The 22,919-nt window shown below is 37.9% G+C and overlaps 2 protein-coding genes across 2 annotated transcripts; both read left to right on the top strand.

Moving 5' to 3' along the window:
- Positions 1-2,094: 2,094 nt before the first annotated feature.
- Positions 2,095-5,400, top strand: LOC106086799 (triosephosphate isomerase). The gene is made up of 3 exons (XM_013251611.2): positions 2,095-2,201; positions 2,268-2,858; positions 4,984-5,400. The coding sequence occupies exons 2-3, from the start codon at positions 2,322-2,324 to the stop codon at positions 5,188-5,190; spliced, it is 744 nt and encodes a 247-aa protein (XP_013107065.1). The 5' UTR covers positions 2,095-2,201; positions 2,268-2,321; the 3' UTR covers positions 5,191-5,400.
- A 727-nt stretch (positions 5,401-6,127) lies between these two features.
- Positions 6,128-21,199, top strand: LOC106086800 (uncharacterized). The gene is made up of 7 exons (XM_013251612.2): positions 6,128-6,730; positions 6,791-7,055; positions 7,118-7,289; positions 7,398-7,533; positions 10,676-11,335; positions 17,105-18,283; positions 20,958-21,199. The coding sequence occupies exons 1-7, from the start codon at positions 6,258-6,260 to the stop codon at positions 21,106-21,108; spliced, it is 3,036 nt and encodes a 1,011-aa protein (XP_013107066.2). The 5' UTR covers positions 6,128-6,257; the 3' UTR covers positions 21,109-21,199.
- Positions 21,200-22,919: the final 1,720 nt, after the last annotated feature.

Below are 22,919 nucleotides of genomic sequence, written 5' to 3'. Positions count from 1 at the left end.
CAATACCGGCTCTTAAGTGACAGAGCTGCAAGTGTTCTGGCCATAAATTCCGTTTAGTTCAGTCTGTAGGAGTGAAGTGACGAATCCCATCTGCCTGCGAGTTTCGCAAGCTGTACTAAGAAATGATGAATTCTCCCGCCTGATTTTAAGAAAGCTGCTGGTGCGTTAATGACACCTGAGGAAAGTGGTTGTTGTTGTAGCCATATTATTGTGCTTAGCTATCCTCGTCAAGCTCCATAGGCGAGTAAGCTCGTTCTGGTTCACAGGGCCGATTGTTACCCAGTAACCCAACACCACTTAGAGTGTGGTCATTACGCAGCACGTGACAACTGTGCAAGTGTCGTTCAGCATTGTGAATGAAAGCGAATTGCTCTCGTGATGCTTATGACCAAGTTCGAATGATATATTCAAACCCTTTTATTTGAGAACCTTATGCCCGATTATCCATCTCCGACATTTAGCGCTTTTGAAAGTTTGTATAAAAAGAGTGTTCGCATCTTCTTCAGATAAGTAACAGGTGCAAATTGTCACCTAATGGTCTTTCCAATCTATGAAAATTTAATTTTGTTTTACCAATTTCGTTTAAATTTGATTTTTACTTCCACAGAAAATAACGTTTTATTTAATTTTAATGAAATGAATCGTTAAAACATTATTTTAAAGAATGATTTGTTAAGATGTATTTTTCATAAAAAAATTTCCCCTTGGAAATATGATTTTTTTTAGAATTTTTTTAATAATTTGACTTTCACAAAAAATTTATCGGAAATTGTTTTTTTTATATAAAATTTCGTCGAAATTTGATTTTTATGGAAAATTTTGCTGAATTTTGATTTTCATAAAAAGAAAAATTTCTTAAAAATATAATTTTTTAGAAAATTGTTTTACATATTGTGTGCGACTATTTAATCAGTCTTATATAACAGTATTTTTGTGTATCAAATGCAACTTAACACTTTTTACGTTAATCTTAAAATTGAAAATTGCCTCCTGCAGATATTAGTATTCTAATGTTAAATAACATTTCATTAATTATAAAATGTTTTAAGAATGGCTGATGTTGTTATTAAACTTTAGAACAGTTTTTATTTGTGTTATACTGTTACACGTTTTCAATAGTCCCAACAACAGCTGTTATGTTTCAAATGTTATTGTTGCCACTGAGTAAAAAAATTAAGGAAAGGTTGCCACTTAAAAATGTCGAATATCCAAGTATTAACTAAATATGGAAATAAATACAGAAGAATATTATTAATGCTGCCTCAAAATAAGTATAAAATACGAATTACAGTCGAACATGGCTAGATCCACGGCTCTAGATACTCTAAGCAATCGTAGATTGTCATAAGAGTAAGTTTTCTATATATGCATAGTTTCAACCTAGAAGACATATATTTTTTGGCAAGTCCAACTGGCGAATTTGCTGTTGTTGTAGCCACATGTGGAGGTCGCGATCCTCGTCAAGCTCCTGTAGGTGAGTAAGATCTTTCCGGTCCAAAGGACCCATCGTCGCTGGAACAGGGTGGCCATTGGTTATTCAAAGGCGCCTATAACTCGCCTTGAAATATCGAGCATCATAGGCACTTAGTATTTGTGCAAGTGCCTTTGCTGCTCGGCTTCTCACTGAAACTTTCCGCTCGATACCGCTGATTGGCGTTGGAGTGCCTTCGTATAGGTATAGAGCATTTCACAATCCGCAACCTGTGGACGCGCCCGTTAGCTCGCAGCTTCAGTTTCTCGTGGCAGCAATGGACACCACACAGATCTGACCTAAATGCTATTCTGGAAGTTTGGTGGTACCAAGCGAAATCGCGATCAAGGAAACCCGTCAAATGCTATTACAAAACAAAAACCCATTTTCTGCCTCATTTTAGAAAGAGTTTTTTTTTCTATTTGTAATATAAACAGATAATCCTACGGTCTGTAGCCAGAAAATATCCGATTGTATGTATATGATCTTTGTTTCTTTATTTATTTTAACCTTTTTTTCTCTACGTGATATACCCATATAGACCATTTTCAAAACGTATGTGTGGCAACACTCTTCATTATTAACACAATGGCCGATGGTCGATGCTGTTAATTAAAGAAACAGAAGATGTTTTAACAGAGAATCAACTCTGTTAACGATTGCCGTTGACTGTTTTAACTACAACAAGGTCATACTAAGGTTATTCGTTAAACAGCAGCCCAACGCAAAGGTACTGAAAATTTTAATCTTTTTTAATTTGAAATTTTTAAATTGATTATTATTTGGCGTTTTACAGCACAACTTTGGTTATTTCATCACTCACCTCCCAAAAAACAACAACTGCATCAAAATGACTCGCAAATTCTGTGTTGGTGGTAACTGGAAGATGAACGGTGACAAACAGTCCATCACCGAATTATGCAAACTCTTGTCCGGTGCCACTTTGGACGAGAACACCGAAATTGTTTTGGGTTGTCCTTTTGTTTACATCAACTTTGCCCGCGATCTATTGCCCTGCAAATTCAATGTGGCTGGACAAAATTGCTACAAAGTTCCCAAAGGTGCCTTCACCGGTGAAGTTTCACCTGCCATGTTGAAGGATGTTGGTGCTGGTTGGGTCATTTTAGGTCACTCCGAACGTCGCCATGTCTTCAATGAAAGTGATGATTTGATTGCCGAGAAAGCAGCTCATGCCTTGGCTGAAGGTTTAAAGGTCATTGCCTGCATTGGTGAGAAATTGGATGAACGTGAAGGTGGCAAAACTGAAGCTGTTGTTGCTGCACAAATGGCTGCCTATGCTAAGACCATCAAGGATTGGACCAACGTTGTGGTTGCCTACGAGCCTGTGTGGGCCATTGGTACCGGCAAAACTGCCACACCCCAACAAGTAAGTTGTTATTGTCGTTTTTTTACTGATAACATTTAGTGGGTAATTTAGGCTATGACGTAGGGGTCGTATATGAATGTGGTTAGATTTTAAAGAACCACAATGAGTATTTTAGTGTGGTTTTGGCCCTTACATTATATGTTTTGGCAAGGGGTCAAACAAGGTGATTATCAAAAAACTTATGCCAAAGAAACCACCTGTTTGAAAAATATTTTGTTGGTCAACAGCAAAGAAAATAACACCAATTGGGGGACAAAAAGTAGCTGTTAAAGATGAACCTCAAAAATATTCGTTTTTGGTACATAATTGCCATGTTCATAAATTACAGTTTTTTTTTGCATTTATTTTTCTTCGCATATAATGCTGTGCAGGCATTGTATATATGAGAAGGGTGAGATGGATCCATGATGTGTTATCCGATTTTTCTCTAAAGGTCGATTTAATCTCTCTCGACATATCTCTGCAGAGTTTTTAGCTCTAGGAGATAGAAATTGGGATAATCCCTCTTGTGGTATCCCAGGTGATTTCATTAGCACCCAAATATCCATACCAATATGTCTTGGGGGAGCCTTCCGGTTCAGTGGGTTGAAAATTTGCTAATTCCTATGGTGATATACGAAATCAAATTTTTTAAAGATCACCCAATAGCATTGCTTGATTGTTAGGGGTTTATTCTGCGCTTGTAGATGTTCATTGTTTGTCATCTAAAGGTCCTTAAGGCTGCGTTATGACAAGTCATAAGGTTCACCCACATTGTTTTCCTTATACCTGCGGCCAAACGCTTTATAGGATTCCTTGTTCATGTTGTCAACTGGCGACTTGGGTGCTTATATGTGGTTCCTGAATTAGTGTATGGACTAAAGAAAAGTAATGACTGTAAAGGTTGACCTCCGTGGATCTTCAAGCGATTTACTTCAGGCAAACTTTTCTCTAGATAGTGACCACAGTGGACAATGACTAGAGGATTTTCAGCTTGCTGCTCTCGAAGTTCTGGAGATAATTGATCCATTGACCAATCAAACTACTTCATAACCTTTGAGCCCCGAAAGTGTATCAGTCGGAAAAAAACCCCATTGAAATGACTTCAGCGAGTACATATCATTAACACAACCAAAGGCGCACGCTTTATACACAAGGCACATACAGTGGAACTCGCAGACATGTAAGAAAGAGGGCAATTCGTCGTACGCGTAATCTCGCCAGAAGTTAAGACGCCTAAGGCAATACTCCTCCCGAGACTTGTTTAAGAATTTCAAAGTGCGACGACTGCTTTGCACGCTATACAAAACAGCCAAAATATCAATCCGCGTTAAAGGACGGCCCTCGTGGCTCTTAACTTTTCTCGGTTTTTGACAACAACGCCAGCTCGTCGCTCCCGACCGGCCTCAAATTTGGATATCTATGTTCGCCAGTCGTATGTGGATTTAGGGACGAGTGGAGGCCACTGTAGTGCAGAGGTAAGCATGTCCGCCTATGACGCTGAACGCCTGGGTTCGAATCCTGGCAGGAACATCTCGAAATTTTTCAGCGGTGGTTATGTTCTCCTAAAGCTGGCGACATTTGTGAAGTACTTTGCCATGTAAAAACTTCTTCCCAAAGAGGTGTCGCTCTGCGGCACGCCGTTCAGACTCGGCTATAAAAAGGAGGTCCCTTATCATTGGATTTAAACTTGAATCGGACAGCAATCATTGATTTGTGAGAAGTTTGCCCCAGCTCCTTACTGGAATGTTCATGGGCAAATTTGCAAAGAGTGAAATAGGGAGTTTCCCATTGTAGGGCGATATTTCTAGAAATATCTTACATTTATCAATCTTCTATTCCACACCCAGCAGACAACATTGAGAATTTATCATAAGCGGCCAATTGTACTATCACGGCCCACATTGATGACATCTGCCTTAGATTTAACGTGTTCTTTACCATTCTTGCCGCTTATTTCGCAGCAAGACATTTGTCACCGAATCTTTAGCCACATTGTTCGATGTCTACTGAGTCAGTTTTCATGAAAAACTTTTTTTGATTCCATGTTTTTTTTTTGGGTAGCTTCCATTATTAAACAAACTTAAATCCTAACAGAGTTATTCTTTTATAACTAATTTATCTTTTCCTCAATCATTCTTTCCAGGCCCAGGAAGTTCATGCTTACCTCCGCAAATGGTTAACTGAAAACATTTCCAAGGAAGTCTCCGACTCCCTACGCATCCAATATGGTGGCTCGGTTACCGCTGCCAACTGCAAAGAATTGGCTAGTCAACCCGATATTGACGGCTTTTTAGTAGGTGGTGCCTCATTGAAACCTGAATTCATTGAAATTATCAATGCCAAGAAGTAAATCAAAAGAGAAGCCACCAAACAACAAATTCTCAAAAAAAAACCTGGAAAATTGTTAAGTGTTCAAAACAGAACTATTGCATTACATTATTATTGTTAAACGATACCAATACCAATTTATAACTTATGCAAGAGTAGTTAAAAAAAAACGTTGAAGTTGAATGAGTTTGTTGTGCAATTGAATTTCATTTCAGTTTTCCTTTTTTATATTCATTGTTTTTTAATTTAATTTATTTTTCGGCCTAATCAACATTTAATCATAATAGTAGGTGCATCATTTAACATTATAAGAGAATAGAAAGAAAAAAAGCAACTGTGTTGTTTTATTATGTTTACAATTTATATTTTTAATGACATCTCTATGGATAAAGAAAATAAAGCACTCTTTATTTAGTTGTAAACAAATGGATCTTTGATATTTGGTCTTTGGGTTCGAAGTGAGGTGGTTTGCTGTTCCATTCTATGAATTCTTACATTTTGTTGGAAGCAAAGTTCACTTTCTATTGGACCTTGTTGTTGCCAAAGTTATCAGGAAATGTCGCAAGCTTCACATTATTACGCTCTTCTGCATTGAGTAATTATAAAATTGGTGATAAGAATTCAATATCATGTTCTTAATGCTACAAAAATAGTAAACAGTTTTGTTCAACAAGGGTATATAACAATAAGGCAAAATTTCCTCGGTGCCGACTTTGAAATAACTTACACCCACACTATACTTATTTTAATTGGCCATTACAGAAAATTTATTCCTCAAGCCGAACGTAGAAGGCAAGTTATTAGCTTCTATTGACCGAAACGGCTGTGCTGACCTAAAGGAACTAGACAAGAATCGCTAATTAATTTTAATTTTTAGGCTCTTAAGGGTTAATATATATTTTTTAATTTACCCTCTTTGTATCTATGAAATTTCAATCAGTTAAATTCTTTAAATTATTTCTATCAACACAAATTGAAATTTATCATTAAATTTCTTCATTATAATATTTTTGAATTTATGAAAACGAAATTTTTGCGATAGAGTTTGAAATTTGTTCTTCAATTATTCTTAAGTCCACTTTTGATAATATGAATTCTAACGCTGCTGCAAATGTCCCAGGTGGGATAGGCTATATATTGGATATTATAGTTGTGCGTTTGGATATAGCGGACAAAGATGTCAAGACAATGGTGGATCAGGATTTCTCATCACTGGTGGTGGAGGCTAAATTTAACAAGGAAGAGCTTTGCTTAACCTCCAGTCGCATTAATGTTGTCGAATTTAAAGCGGGCAGAAGTTTGGAATTTGTGGAAAATCCCCATGCATTAAGATCAGATTTGGATAAAAATAAATTAATATTAAAGATAAAATTTCAAGGCAGTGATATGGGTATGTGTGCCCTGGACTGGCCGGAAGGTTTTTTGAATCGCCTTATAGATCCTGCACGCAAGGGTGAGATGACACATGTGTTTGAGTCGGAATTTAAGAATTATCAAACAGATGTGAAATATGGTACCATAGAGGTGCTGGTGCGTTTGCAAACCAAATGCCCGGAATGGAAGTAAGTTAAAAAAATATTTGAGATTTTTACTGGAAACTTAAATTTCTATTGTTCTTCTAGCGATAAAGATGATGGATTTGGTCCTCAAGAAGATTTAGCCCAGTTGGCTAATAGGGTTATAGATCCCAATGATATCCTATTTGTGGTGGGTGAGGACAAGCATGCCTGCTGTTGCTCCCAAGTTGGCATTATACCTTCCTCTGAAACAGATAAGGCTTTGCATCCCACCTGTTTGGATCTTTCCAATTTTCGTGATGTCAACGGCAGAACTGTACCAAATACAGATGTGTTGAATGCCTTAGATCCAGCGTGTGCTGAATTGAAGGTAAGTACATAAAGACATTAGATCTCATTAAATCGATGTTTATTGTTATCTCTTTTTGTTAGAACGTTACCAATCAATATCAGAAGTTAATTGATACACTGATGTGTCCACAAAAACCAACACCATGTTGTAAAAATTTCGAACAACAAGAGGAATTTGTAGCACATGCCCATAATAATAGGTGTACATCAAGGACTCGGGAAAGCATTAGAGTTCCATCTTGTAGTAGTTCAGGTAATGAGAGATTAGCTCCTACTCTCAATAACTAGCGAGACTTTTATTTTAATATTGTGTGCTTACTTCAAAAATTAATTTAATGAGAAAAAATTCTTTATGCTTTAGATACCAATAATCCCACGTCTTCAAGGCAATGTTGCTCAGATGATGAGGATGGGACATTTGCAGCAGATAATATTATTAATTTATGTCACAAGGACTCTCCGCCGAATTTTACTGAGCAAGTTCCGGTGCAGCCCAGGCAAGTAAAATATTTGAGAGCTATCTGTAAACTGAAGATTTGTTACATATAGGGGGTATATTAATTTTGTCATTTCGTTTGCAATGCATCGAAATATTCATTTCCGACCCCACAAAGTATATATATTTCGGATCGTCGTAAAATTCTAAGGCGATTTATTGATGTCCGTGGGGGTTCTTGTCATTATTTTTAGAAAAAAAATTTAAGTCACTGAAGGATAGCTACGAACGTGGTTGGTGATCTGCGTCTGTTTCCAGTGGAGCGGCAGATCTAGAGCCCTGGAGTGGGTTTGGAATGGACCCCAAAGACCCAATGGCTGCGGTGTTGGTATCAGGTCGTAGCATGTTGTCTGCTACTGAAACCTCCACTAATGGAGCGGCTGCTCTAGGCTCCAGTAGCCGACAGACGGCTGATCAGCAGGGGCTTTTGACGAAGACACCTGGTTCGAGTCTTAGGAACAAAACCAAACCTATTCTATCTTTGAATGCCTATAATTTGCCTAGGTCATCGGTCTTCCCCGGCAAACCAACACACACTTTAAGAGATTGGAAGAATAGAGGTTGGAAGTTAAGAGGTTGGAAGTGAAGAAGTTGGATGGAAGACGCGTTGCTCTCACGTTTATTGAGAGGCTTGGTGCGAATGATCCTAAGACTCTCACTAATAGGGAGAGAGACTTCCTTAAATGGTCTAGGGGATTCGCTGTACAAGCTACCCCAATGACTACACGTCTATTTTCGGAAACTGCACCGCAGTCAACCAAAAGTTTGCGGTCACCTGGAGGGCATCCCATGCCTAACAGAACTAGGGCGAACAATAGTAAGATGGGTCCAAGAACCTATGCTAATGTCGCTAGGGATAGTTCGGTGATGGCGATTGTCGATAAGGGAGAAGAACAGGACTGCATATCTAGGAATAATTGGAGTGGGATAGTCAATGGACCGTCATCAGTATACTCCGATGTTCTTGCGGAAATTCCTGGGACTCCTCCAGTTTGTGACGATGCAGGCTGGTATCGGGACCGATACCGAATAATTGCCTTCGGAGATCAAGAGAGATATTCATACTTGATTAAAAATTACTGTACCACTATTCCTGATAGAACCGATTGGAACTACGATTTTCCTGGTAATAGAATTTATTTAGACATCTATACGGATGGTTCTAAACTAGACGACCAGGTGGGCTTTGTGGTGTTCTCTAATGATCTAGAACTGGTCATATCGAAAAGGTTACCGGATCACTGTAGCGTGTATCAAGCGGAGATCCTTGCATTTAAGGGTGTGGCGGAATGGCTAAGATATAATGTCATAATGACGATTGTCATAAATATCGTATCAGACAGCCATGCAGCCATTAAATCCCTGGAAAACGAATTTCTGAACGCAAAAACCGCCTTCGACTGGAACACAAAAAACGGAGATCTCTTAAGCATAGCTGAACAATTTAAAAGTCACCTGTTCTGGGTGCTGGACCACAGATATATCCCAGAGAATTGTAAAGCGGACGAGCTTGCGAGACTGGGAACTACCTTACACATTCTAGGGGAACTGGAATCTGTGGGTATACCTCTAGCGACATGTAAGCTAATATTTTAGGATCATGTCCGAAGGGCAACGAATGATAGATGGTCACAAAGAGGGAGCTGTAGACTTGAAGAGGTCTGCCGATTTGCCGTCATTGCCTAGAACAGGCGTATCAGTCATTGTGTCCGTCATGACAGGTCACTGTCTGATCGGAAAACATCCAAAGGTTGTCAGTAACGACTTTTGCAGAAGCTGTGAGGACATCGAAGAAGAAGAGACTATAGAACACCTTCTGTGTGTTTGTGTCTCGCACTGGCAGTCAGAAGGGGTTCCACTTTAGGTTCTCATTTCTTTGAGAACCTGTCTGACTTAGCGGATGTGAACATTCACAAGTTGTTGGGCTTTTTAAAGCGATCTGGATGGTTCAACGGTAGGAGTCAGAAGGCATCTTCCTTCTTCTGTTCCAGTGGTATCATAATGGACGAAAACGTTTAAGTGAGTCTGATGACAGACTGCCACTTATACTTAACCTAACGATGTCCGTGTATCTGTCCATCCGTCGGTTATAATCACTTTACAGACTTCAAAAATCGAGATATTGAACTGAAATTTGGCACGGAGACGTCTTTTTGGTGCACGCAGGATAAGTTCTTGAACGGACAAAATCGAACCATAACTGGATGTAGCTGCCATATAGACCGATCTGCAAATTAAGTGTCTGAAACCCATAAAAGCTTTATTTATTACCCGATTTCGCTACAATTTTAAACAGTGAGCTCCTTAAAGCCTCCCGACAATCTATTGAAATATGAATCAGATAGCACTGTATTAAGATATAGCTGCCATAGAAACCGATCTGCCGATTTAGGGTCTAAAACCCGTAACAGACACATTTATTATCCGATTTTAATGAAATTGGAAAAAGTGAGTTGTTTTAAGCCTCCCAACATCCGACTCAAATATTTTTCTGATCGAACTTGATTTAGATAAGGCTGCAATATAGACCGATCTGCCAATAAGGGTCTAAAGCCCTTAGAAGCTGCATTTATTTCCCGATTTCGTTGAAATTTGAAACGGTGAATTTTCTTAAGCATCCCGATATCCGACTCAAATATGGGTTAGATCGGACTATATTCAGATCTGCCGATTAAGGGTCTGAAACCTCCCAGCTGATCTGACCTAAATATGGTTCAGATCGGACATTATACAGGTATAGCTGTCATATAGACCGATTTGCCGACTAAGGGTCTGAAGTCCATAAAAGCTACTTTTATTACCCGATTTCGCTGAAATTTGAAATAGCGGGTTTTTTAAGTCTCTCGCCATCCTACCCAAATATGATCCAGATTAGACTATAAAGATATAAATGCCATATAGACCGATCTTCTAGGGTCTGAATCCCATAAATAGCGGATTTATTCCTTGATTTCCCAGAAACTGTGACTTGTATTAGAGTTCTCGAGACCTAAATCGAATATGATCCAGACCAATCCCATTTAGATATAACTATGGATATGGTAATATATCCATGGTGGTGGGTATCAAAAGTTCAGCACAGCCGAACTTAACACGTTTTTACTTGCTTTTATTTACAATTTTTCCGTATTTTTCGTCCTTAGATGCTGCCCTCTTTGCAAAGAAAATCTTTCGTGGCTACCAAAATTAGCCGCCTGTCCCAAGTGTGGCTACAAGCCCATGCCAACGTTTGAAGAGAGACCCTATAACGATAAACTTACAGCCAATGATATATTAAAAGACTACTTGGAGAAAAAATCCAGTTGTACTGAACAGCCCAGCTCTCAAAGTCTCTGCAATGATGAGAATGAAAAGCCTCGTTGCCGATGTACCTGTATGCCCAACAAAATATGTGCCTATTGTCGCATTCGTAAGCTATGTGCAGATGTCTTTCAGCCTGAACCACAAAAACAAAGCTCCGATTGTGGAAAATGTCACGAAAATGCCTCGGAAACTTTCAATATCTGTAGGACAAGCAGTAAAGATTGTCGTCCTCATCTGACACGAGTATTTTCCGAACTCAAAGAACTCTACGATATTCGAACACCAAAAAAGAAGACTTTTGAACCAGATCCTCGTTGTGAGAAGGCATTGAATAGAAAAAAAGTTGCTCATACATCGTCTCAAAAGGCAGTGGAGAAACCGAATAAGGAAAAGTCGTTTCATACAAGGCAGAGTAAGAAACAAGGCGAAGAAACGGAGGCAAAACAGTTTTTGGCTAAGTATTCTAAAACCCCCAAAAAAGCTTGCAAAAACAAAAAATTGTGAGTAAAACGAATTTCTTTTTAATATTGATAATTTCCTGAAGGATAAAAAAATTTAAATGATTAACTTAAAAAAAATTGGGAACATTTTTAAAAAATGTAAGTTTTTACAATCGTCTTCTTTTTTTCTATTTGAATTGGAAAAAAAATATTTTTAAGTCAGGCAGAAAAAGTGTTTGCTTTGTAATAGTATATAACTGGTTTCCTATATCGCGATTTCATTGGCACCCCATAAAATCTCATCGGTAGGATTTGTCAAAAAGACAAGTCTTCCAGGCTTTGATCCAGGTTGATTCCAAAAACAAAATTTCAAGATTTTTTTAAATTTTAATGTAATTTTTCTAAAGAACTTTTTAATGAAATCTAATGACACAATTTCAAGGAAATTTTTTAAGACATAAAATATCGTCTTAAAAATTTCCTTGAAATGCAGTTTTTTTAAAAGAAAACATTTTCTTCATATTTTTCTTAAAATTTTCTAAAGACAAAATTTCAATGCAATTTTCTCCAAAGACAAAATATCAATGAGATTATTTATATAGACAAAATTATAATATAAAATTATAATATAAGACTACACATCAATAACATTTTCTCCAAAAACAATATTTTGCTAAAAGTTTCTCTAAGAAAAGTATCGCTGAAATTTTATTTTTTTAATTTTGTTGTTATCAGTTTTAGCTCGGGGTTTTTCTGTTTATACATCATCTTCCATCGCATGTGGATACACTTATTTCGTCATTCCGTTTGTAACACATACAAATATTGATCTAAGAGCACGATTGTTTTGACATTCTGAGTCGAATTAGCCATGTCGGCCCGTCCGTATGTCTGTCTGTCTGTTCGTCTGTCGTCTGGCCGTTAGTGTAAGTAGGTTGTCATATTAGTGTAATTTAGTTGGGATTGCAAATGGGCCATATCGGTCTATGTTTTCATATAGCTGTCATATAATCCGATTTCAGGTCTTAATTTCTTGACACTCTAGGGATCAAAATTCTTTAGTAATCCGATTTGGCTAAAACCTTGTATAAGAAGCTTTGCTGTGACTACCAACAACTGTGCCAATTATGGTCCGAATCGGTTCACGAACTGATATAGCTCCCATATAAACCAATCTTCCTTTTATACTTTTTGAGACTCTAGAATATGTAATTCTTTGCGATTTTGCTGAAATTTTGTACAGTGGCTTCTCCTACGATCTCCATTATACGAAATGATAGGGCCAAATCTTGCACAATGACTTCTACTATGGTATCTAACATCTAAACCAAGTATGGCCTGATTCGGTTTATAACCACACAGCTCCAATATCATGGCTGTATCTCCTAAACTAGGCGTCGTAGAGGAAAATGGGCTTTAAGTCGTGACTCCCTCCAAAAATTCGAAATTTGACCACAAATCCATCAAAAATCGAAATTTCACTTTGAAAACTTTAAATTGGCTGTATCTCCTAAACTATGCGTCGTAGAGGGAAATGGTCCTTTATTTGTGACTCCCTAAAAAGAGCAAAGAAAGGGGGAGGAGGGTATATAAGATTCGGCCCGGCCGAACCTAGCACGCTTTTACTTGTTGTATTGGGTTGCCCAAAAAGTAATTGCGGATTTTTTAAAAGAATGTAAATGCATTTTTAATAAACCTTAGAATAAACTTAAATCAAATATACTTTTTTTACACTTTTTTTCTAAAGCAAGCTAAAAGTAACAGCTGATAATTGACGGAAGAAAGAATGCAATTACAGAGTCACAAGCTGTTAAAAAATTTGTCAAAGCCGACTATATGAAAAATCCGCAATTAATTTTTGGGGAACCCAATATTTATTTTATTTATTAATATTTAAATGGAATGTTTTTTAAAATTGTTGTACTACTCCGACTCCTGAGTCGAGATAAGTTTAGAGCGAATTTGCTCGACTTGGACCCTGGTTGAAAAGAGAGTGCAGGTTCTAATTCGGCCTATGCCACTATGGTATGTCCACCTAAGCCTTTTGTGGTTTTTGTAGCCACATTTCTGTACTCGTATGTAGAGGTAGCGATCGTCGTCAAGCTCAATAGGTGAGCAAGCTTGTTTCGGTCCATAGGACTGATCGCAGCGCGAACGTTATGAACATTGGTTATTTAAAAGCGCCAATAATTCGCCTTGTCATATCGAGTATCATAGGCACTCAGTATTTAAGCAAGAGCTGGTGCCTCCCGCCCGCTCATTGAGACTTTACACTCGCAGCTACACCGTATATAAAGCATTCCACTATCAGCAAACTTCAGACACGTCCGGTAGAAGACAGCTAATCTTTTCGTCATGACGATGAACACCACACAGATAGGAATTCAAAGTCCCAAACGATGTGGTACTCGGCTTCTGTGTGCTCTAAATTCAAAGTGTATCCCCGAAGAGATTTATGTCAGAAATTCCTCGTTGCTCACAAAATCGAGTCTGATATTGTATCCGCACCAAAGTACCGAAGTGCTTTTACTGCAAAAGCCGGACATTGAAATAGGAAATGTTCCACCATCTCATCATTTTCCCCACAAGCCTTACACAGAAAAAAACGCAACAAAATTTTCAATTGAATATTTTATTGAAAGTAAAATTGTTTTCAAATAAAAAATTAATTAATTGGTTCAATAAATTTTTCGACATTTTTAACATTTCGAAAAATCTGAAGCAGCTGCTTCTAAGTGTCGGATTAGACCAATGCAGTCCCTCGTTGGCTAAGGGCTGCCGCGTCAGTGTACAACACACTGCTACGGCAACAACTACAAATCTATAGGAGGAGTTTTTTTGTTGGGATTTCAACGTGCCTTTGCCCAAACAACGAGCTCGAGTTCATGTTCCAGGAGGTAAACATCTGTGTACCAAATATAGAAATAAATTAGAATTTTTAAAAAATTTCAATCATTTTTTATTGGATCATTTAAAAATTAATTGAAAATTTCAAACATTTCAATTATTTTTTAATTGAATATGGAATTTTATTAATTGATAATTTTTCAATTATTTTTTCAAAAGCGGTGCTTATTATCGTTTTCATGATTAAAGCAATTTCAATTAAAAAATTGATTGGATCAATACATTTTGTGATTGAAATCGATTCCTTTCAGTAATAGTCTCGTCATCTCACGATCCAAAATCTCTCCATAGGCTTTTCGTCCTTCTGCCGACCATTTCATTGTTCCACAGTGCTGCATGTTCGTTTGTTGCCAACGCTCGTAAGGGCTGTCGTAAGGGCACCTCAAACGAAATTTTCGTTGCCATAAGAAAAGCATTGACATATCTTAAGCAAAAATTTTGGTTTGCTTTGTGTTACAGGGTGACATTGAATGAATTTGATATTTTTTTTAGTTTCATTGCAAGAAATCTATTGCCTTAATAATTTTTAGCACCACGTAATGGATATATTTCTTCAAAATAACGCTTAATTTTGGTAAATGCGTGCAGCAAAAAGTGTGGCAGATTGGCCAAACGAATGCATAGTTTTTTGTTACCATGTGTTTGCTACGGAAAACTTCGCTGAGGGTCAAGGTGGATTAATAAAGGTGGTCTCACGCGAACAGCTGAAAGCAGCCGTCTTGTTTGACGGTATTAAGATGTAAGTTCTGTGTTTACATTCAAAAAGCAAATTTTGACCATGAACATTCCACTAAGGATCAGCGGCAAAATTCTCACTAATAAGTGCAGTCCGATTCAAGTTTAAGTTCAATGATAAGGGGCCTCCTTTTTATAGCCGAGTTTGAACGCTGTGCCGCAGTGCACCTCTTTGGAGAGAATTTTTACATACTGAAAATTTTTTCTGATTGTCTCGCCAGAATTCGAACCCAGGCATTCAGCGTCATAGGCGGACCTGCTATTCACTACCCCATTATTTTGCCATATGATTTGTGGTTGTTGTTCAAATGAGACCATCTAATTGTTTTGCCACGGCTGAGGGTCATACTGGACCTTAAAGGCCTAAACAAAATGAACCCATTGAGGGCGTCGCGTTGAAAACCAAAGCTCAACGCTCTTATTCTGTTTTGGCCTTAACTCGGACTGCGTCGAACCGAAAGGTGTCGCATTCACTAAGATTACTGATTAATTCTCTGGCCCCTATGGCCAATTTGTCTGACTTTTCGTCCGCCCTCGGAGAAGGCGTTATTGTCTTTCTTACACTGCCAAACTGTTCAAAAGCTTACCGTCCTGTTTGTTATAGCCCTGATGGTTAGTTAACTGCCGTAAAGATGTTCACACTCAATGTCCTTGCGTTAACACCGTGCCACCTCACGCATGCCGTGATCGCCCGGAACTCCAACCGCTAGACCGTATTATTGTTGGGTAGACGAACACAGATCTCAGTCCCTGGGTCCTCTTTGCAGACCTCCAGACCAACTACGTTTTCTATCTTTGATCCAACCGAGTAGCATGAACTTACAGTTGACAGTATCAGAGTTCCGTCAATTCAAGATTGTGCGCTGTAACAAGGTCTCTCAGTGGAACTCAAGTAAGGTCTAAGTTAGTCTCATAGCCGCTGTGGCTTCCTTATCTTTATTTGGTATCTAGAATAGTCTCCACGGCCCTAGTAAGCGTGGTCCTCATCGCCCCACCTGTGGCAAGACAACATGGTCCCTGAACTTGTGGTAATGTCCTTATGTTGCACAATTTTCTACATTGTCTTCCACCAAACTTCTGAGTAAAATGCAACGCAAATTTGCCCACGAATAGTTCATTAAGGACAAGAGGCAAACTTTTCACATATCAATGAGTGCTACCACATTCAAGTTTTAAGCTCAATGATAAGTGAAATCCTTTCTATAGCCGAGTCCAAACGATATGCCGCAACACGCCTTTGGGAAGAATTGTTTACCGCCTTTATGCAAAGTATAGTACCTCATAAATGTCGCCAGCATTAGAACCATCGCCAAATTATTGAGGCGTAAGTTAATATTGGTGTAAGTACATTCCTGGCCATTGAAGTTTCCTCGGATTCAGGACTACATCTGCGTGCCTTCTAGAACGCTTCCAAACTTTCAATTAAATTTCCTATTCAATTTCTTCCAAGTTTTTTGCCTTGTCGGATGTTGAAATCGTTCGTTCAAATTGGCCCACCTCTGTCTTCCCGCAAACAGGCAGATCTCAGTCTTCTCTGGGTGTACAGTCAGACCCTGATGTCTACACAGAAAGAAAAATATTCATGATATTAATGCTTTTGTACTAATATTTATGATTTATGAAAAAATGTTTAATTCCGTCTCCATGAAAATTTTATAGCACTTATGAAACATGCTGCATAAAACTCAAACATGCCATCAATGTCATAACATTTATGATATATATATATATATCGTAAGTTTATATATATTATGAATAACAATAAATGCTATGAACATTTTCTTAACATGTATGAAACAAAATTTCTTAAATATAAGAACTTATATGAACGACCACATTTTTTCCATAGAAAATTTGTATAACATTAATATAATAAAACTTCTCATAATATTTCATAATAAGTTCATTTTCTCTCCGTGTATCGCAGTCGTGCGCCATCTCCATACCTTAGATATAAAATTAAAAAGAAAATGAAATATCTGCAAAAATAAAATTTTGAAAAAATTGTCTGTGGAAAAAAAATTTTTTCGAAATTTTCTAGAAAAATCAAATTTTCACAAAATTTTAAAATTTGGGGGAAGATTTTTTCTAAGAATAATATTGTGACAATTCCTTGCGAATCAAATTACAACAAATGACCAATTTGTATAAATACATTTTTAAATAAATTTTTTAAATACTTCCTAGCTACAACTACAATGTTCCTCGTAAATACCCTGGCAACCAGGTGGGTCATAAGACATGTATAAATGGTTATGCCGGTCGCAAGAATGTTCCTCACAACATGGGTTGGCTATGGAGTGCTGAAGCCACTGGTGTAAGAGCTGGTTGGAAACCTGGAGCCATACGAAAACCCATTAAAGAGTTGATGAAATATTTTCTCAAAGATTTTCCTGCTGACACCCTAAGGGTATCAAAATATGCTTATGGACGACGCGGCGGAAACTGTACAGATATACCCGAAGAGGAGCTGGTTCAAAAACCCACTTTACACATCTGCAAGAAAAATGGAGAATATTTGATAACCCTAAGACCACTCAAAGATGCTGAAGCTTTAAGGGATTGTGCCGATCCCTATTTAAATATGCAGCCCATAGAGTTCAGAGTCGTAAAGAGTCCTTTGGCTCAGGAAATGCGAAAATTGAAAAAATGCCTAAAGGAAATGGGTTTCCAAAAGTGCACTTGTCATAAGCCGGTTATCTATTGCTTTTGCCGCAGCTTTCTGGACAAAAAGCGTCTGGAGTATCAATACAACAAGGAAGCACGCAAAAGAAATTTACCACCTTGTGCTGAGTCACTGGTACTCTCCGACACCACAGATAGTGAGACAGAATTTGATTTTGGTGTAACACCTCCTGCTGGTGTTATAAAACCGGAGAATCTAAAGAAACCAAATTTGGTTAATACGGGAACACAGTATTCGGAGAATGATTGGAATGTTCCACCGTTGTATCCCAAACCACCCAATAAATATATGAAGCTATACAATTGTGCCATAGGCGAAAGATATGGTAAGGTCTTTGGACCTTATGGGCCGGGAGGTTATGCGGCAGGTGCTTTACCCTCTGGTGGTATATATGAGGGTTGTGGTCGAGGCGGTGGAAGAGGTGGTGTGGGCAAAAGTGGAGCTGTCGGCGGCCGTGGTGGTATCGATGGAATTGGGCGCAGCGGTGGTGTTGGTGCAAATGCTGGCTTTGCTCGAGGTATGGGTGGGAAAATTGCTGGTGGACGAACTCATGGCATGGCTGGTGTAGGACGAGCTAATAAAGGCAAAAGTGTTGTCGGTGGAGGTACTGTCGACATGATGAAATATCTCAATAAATCAAAGGGACAAAAATTATCACCAACCGAAATGGCACAAAAAAGGTAAAAAAACTTTGAAGTAAAAAATAACGAAAAATATAAAATGTTAGGTAAAACGTATTTTCATTCCATTGTAACACCTCGAAATATTGACCTAAGACCCTATAAAGTATATCATCTTGACATTCTGAATCAGTCTAACAATGTCCGTCTGTCGAAATCTTAATAGAATTCGAACGAATTAAGATATTCCCTTGAAATTTTGCACAGATACTTATTGATTTAGGTCGTTGGGGATTGCAAATGAGACATATAGGTTCAGATTTGGATATAGCCCCTATATAAACCTATTACCAGTTCTTAAGCCCCAACAGACCACACTTTTCATCCGATTTGGCTGAAAGTTGGCAGAAGGACTTGGGTTCCGATTTTCAATATTAATGCTTACTATAAACTGAATTTACCCCCCCCCCCCCCAAATTTGCCACAACGACTTGGGTTCTAATTTCCAACATCAGTGCCGAGTATGAACCGAATTGATTAATAAACTGGTTGAGCCAATAGATGACTCAATTTTCATCTAAGTGGCTGAAATTTGGCTCGAAGTCTTCTGTACTCAACCAAATTTGCTATTCAAAACAGCAAAAATGTTTCCAACAGCAGTTTTTGTCCGATGAAAATGGCAAAGCAGCCTTAACTTCTGTTTAAGCAAACATAGGGCTGCTGTATTAGTAAACAGTTCAGTCGGCTTAATCAGCAAACAAAATCTTTAGGAATTTAGGTGAGTCAAGAGGTTTACCTCCTACTCAATAGCTTTCATTTAAGGAATCAATCACTCGTCAAAATCTATCATTTGATACACATATTCGTTATCTTCTCTTTAAGGCCTTTTATTTGAGTTTTGGTTCCTATGGGGCATTTGTCCCCAAATACATGCTGAAGGAGTCAAAATACAGTTGTATACCAACCCTACGGGAAATGTGTAGTCAATTGTCCCACATATACCGGTCCTAAACTGGAGAATGAGTTACCTGTCACAGGACTTATCTTACAGGGAATGAAAAGATTCAATTGTCATAACTTATGACTCTTAAATATTTTTTAAAAAGTCGCTTAATTATTGTTAAATTTTGCTTATCCGTTAAATATATTTGCTTACTAATGTTATCGCCCTTAAAACTACTTGCAAAGTATACTCATCCTTTTCGAACTGTTCCAGGACCTTTCCTACGGTGTTAGAATGGTGGCAATTCGTCACATCGAGCGACAAACCCTTATAAAAGTGATAGGTTTTTTCCACGTAAGGGGACGAGAATTGGGACCGGTCCCTACCACCAGAGGACCTATCCCGTGACAGGTTTGGGACCTGTCCCATTTCCCGTAGGGAATTTAATTTTGATGTAAAATCTCAAAAAAATAACATTTATTCAAATTGCAAGGCTCTCAGAATATTTCTACAAAATTTTCCGTAACAATGCACTTTTTATACCCACCACCGTAGGATAGGTGGTATATTCATTTAGTCATTCCGTTTGCAACACATCGAAAAATCAATTTCCGACCCTACAAAGACCCTATATTTCGGATCGTCGTAAAAATCTAAGACGATTTAACGATGTCCGCGTATCTGTCCGTCTATTGTAACCACTCTACAGCCTTCAAAAATTAAGATATTGAGCTGAAATTTGTCACAGATACGTCTTTTTGATTTGATATAGACCGATTTTCCGATAAAGGGTCTAATGTCCATAAATACTTTATTTTTCAACCAATTTCGCTGAAACTTTAAACAATGAGTAGTTTTAAGCCTCCCGACGGCTGACCCAAATATGGTTGATATCGGACTATATTTAGATATAGCTGCCATATAGAACGATCTCCTGATTCAGGGTCTGAAGCCCATAAAAGCTTTATTTATTACTCGATTTCGCTGAAATTTAAAACAGTGGGTTATTTTAAGCCTCTTGACAACTGACCTATATATGGATCAAATTGGACTTTATTTAGATATAGCTGCCATATAGACCGATCTGCCGACCAAGGGTCTAAAGCCCATAAAAGCTTTATTTTTTAACCGATTTCGCTGAAATTTAAAACAGTGAGTAGTTTTACGCCTCCCAACATAGGATCTAAATATGATTCAGATCGGACTATATTTAGATATAGCTGCCATATAGACCGATCTGCCGATCTGAAGCCCATAAAAGCTCTATTTATTACCCGACTTCGTTGAAATTTTAAACAGTCTCCCGACATCCGTCCCAAATATGGTTTGGATCGGACATTATTTAGATATTGCTTCCATACAGAGTGATCTGCCGCTAAAGGGTCTGAAGCCCATAAAAGCTTTATTTTTTGGTCGATTTCGCTGAAATTTGAAACAATGAGTAGTTTTAGTCCCAAATATGGTAAAGATCGGACTGTATTTAGGTATAGCTGTCATATAGACCGATATGTCGGTTAAGGATCTGAAGCTCATAAAAGCTTTATTTATTACCCGATTTTGTTGAATTTGAAATACAAAATTCAACAGTGACTTATATTTATTAGACCACTCAATGTCCGTGTCGAATTTGGGTGCATAAGTAATCCAGTTTTCACCAGATTGTGGCGAAAGAGGGTTTACATATACATCCGAGGTAACCAAAATGCGGCCCTGCCGAACTTAATGCATTTTTACATCTTTTGATTGATTTTGTTTTCAATTCAATTATTTTTTAATTTAATATTTTTTCAGAAAAAACCGTTTACGTGAATTATCCGGTGTGGCTCCCCCTTTAATTTGCATGGTAGACAGACGGGCCAAACCCATAGATACTTGCGGTAGACCCTGCGCATCGGTAGCCTGTTGTGGTGATGCTTGTTTACATGATAATCGTGTCTGTTAATATATATTCTATCATCTATTAAATGTAAAAAAAAACAAAAATTAAAAGAAGGTTCAAAGACTCTTGTGGATTATTCTTCACAAAATAGTGATTACGGCTTTATTTTTATTTATTTTTTCACGCTTAGTTTGTGTGTCTGCCTAACGGGGTGTTTGGGCTGGTTTTTTGCCTCACAATGAAAACTAACTCATTAAAATAAATTGTTTGTTTTCGTTTAGGTCTCTTGCATTTTTGTTGTTCCACCCTATTCTATGTTTAAAATGTGTTTAAATTTGACCTTTACATGTGGAACGTCTTAATCAAATCAACTGAATGTGATAGTAACTAATTTGTAGTGCAATTTTTTTTCTTTTTATTTTACTTAACTTTTCACCAACTCATGTTCAATGTGGAAATGCAGAAAAATTGTTTGTGGTGACATCTCTTTGAGTCATTCCACGTGCTGCCAAAAAACAAAGTGAAGGAAAAATGATAAATCGTTTAAAGCCAAAAACTCATTGCATAATACAATTATTTTTTAAAACAGTCTTAAAGCTGGAAGGGAGATGTAAAAACATTTGCAAATAATTAAGTAATAAGAAGGAGTTGGTGTTTGTCGATATTTAATGTGGGGACAAGGTTTAAAGCGATTCGGTCTTTATCACCAAATTGTAGTTACAAGATTCGAGATGTCTTCCTTCACTTGATTTTCAATCAAACCTTTGGTTTCCTCCTTGAGTGACCCACTAACCCAAACCTCTTACAATGTGACCTAGCCAATCTTGGTAATTTGGGTTAGGTAAGGTTATAGGGACAGTCTTATTCTAATTAGACGCAATGGACAATATTGTCCATTTTGATACTATAATAGCGATAGACTAAAGCCTCTTGGGAATCGTATCCACGTTCCCTACTGATAATTTAAGCACGCTACAAATTCATCAAGCGTGACATTTGATCTGATAGTACAATGAGTAAGATTTACTGACAGATTAACAAGTGACTTGTTAAAGCGGGACACACATCTAGCAAGTATATCAATCGTAGCCCAATAGGAATTAAAACGAACGGAGTCATAACTACTCTGGTTTGGGGGGGCAATTCATTAGGTGATATGGGCGGAAGCTGGAACGCCTTTCCGTATGTGGCTGCTTATTGCTTGTTGATATGCTAGTTTATCTAGAGGCTCTCTTTTATAGCGCTAATCGTTTCGCTCAAGATCATAAACATTCAATATGACGCGTTTCTAGTCGTGCCCACAAGATGTTGATATTGTAGGCTCATTTACATGTGGAGGTAGCAATCCTTGTCAAGCTAAGTGAGAAATCGTTCCGGTCCATAGGACCTATTGCTGCGGGAACGTTATGGACGATAGTTATTTAAAGGCGCCAATAACTCGCCTTGTCATATTGAACATCATAGACAATCACTATTTAAGCAAGAACCGGTGCCATCTGGCTTTTCATTGAGACTCCACTCGATGCCGCTACAACTTGTGGAGCTACTGGGCTCTCAGCTGAGTTTTTCGTGTTGACGACGAATACCACACAAATCAGATCTCAAAGTTCCAGACTGTGTGTTGGTGTTTTGGATGGCTGGTGCGACGATAGTGTTTAGACAACATATCTTCGCACGATAAGGATCTTAGTCTCTTGATAGAGATGGAGCAGCATTCTAGCAGGTATGGATAGAGATGGGTTTCTACCGGGTAAATACCCAACGCTTGGGTATTTATTGGGTAAATTGTCAATAAATACCTTTTTTGGATATTTATTGGGTATTTATAATTTTGCAGATATCTTGGGTATGAAAACATTTTAACATTTTTTTTT

The sequence above is a fragment of the Stomoxys calcitrans genome, chromosome 2, assembly GCF_963082655.1.
Source record: "Stomoxys calcitrans chromosome 2, idStoCalc2.1, whole genome shotgun sequence".
Classification (NCBI taxonomy): Eukaryota; Metazoa; Arthropoda; class Insecta; order Diptera; family Muscidae; genus Stomoxys; species Stomoxys calcitrans.
This window is presented reverse-complemented; position numbering and strand designations above follow the sequence as displayed.

What these genes read in the sequence shown, in the direction of transcription:
- LOC106086800 (XM_013251612.2), top strand. Translation starts at nt 6,258, where the DNA reads ATGAATTCTAACGCTGCTGCAAATGTCCCAGGTGGGATAGGCTATATA. An exon ending in TCCATCTTGTAGTAGTTCAG is followed by an intron (nt 7,290 to 7,397) that starts GTAATGAGAGAT and finishes TTTATGCTTTAG; the next exon opens with ATACCAATAATCCCACGTCT. An exon ending in GCTTGCAAAAACAAAAAATT is followed by an intron (nt 11,336 to 17,104) that starts GTGAGTAAAACG and finishes AATACTTCCTAG; the next exon opens with CTACAACTACAATGTTCCTC.
- LOC106086799 (XM_013251611.2), top strand. Translation starts at nt 2,322, where the DNA reads ATGACTCGCAAATTCTGTGTTGGTGGTAACTGGAAGATGAACGGTGAC. An exon ending in AAACTGCCACACCCCAACAA is followed by an intron (nt 2,859 to 4,983) that starts GTAAGTTGTTAT and finishes CATTCTTTCCAG; the next exon opens with GCCCAGGAAGTTCATGCTTA.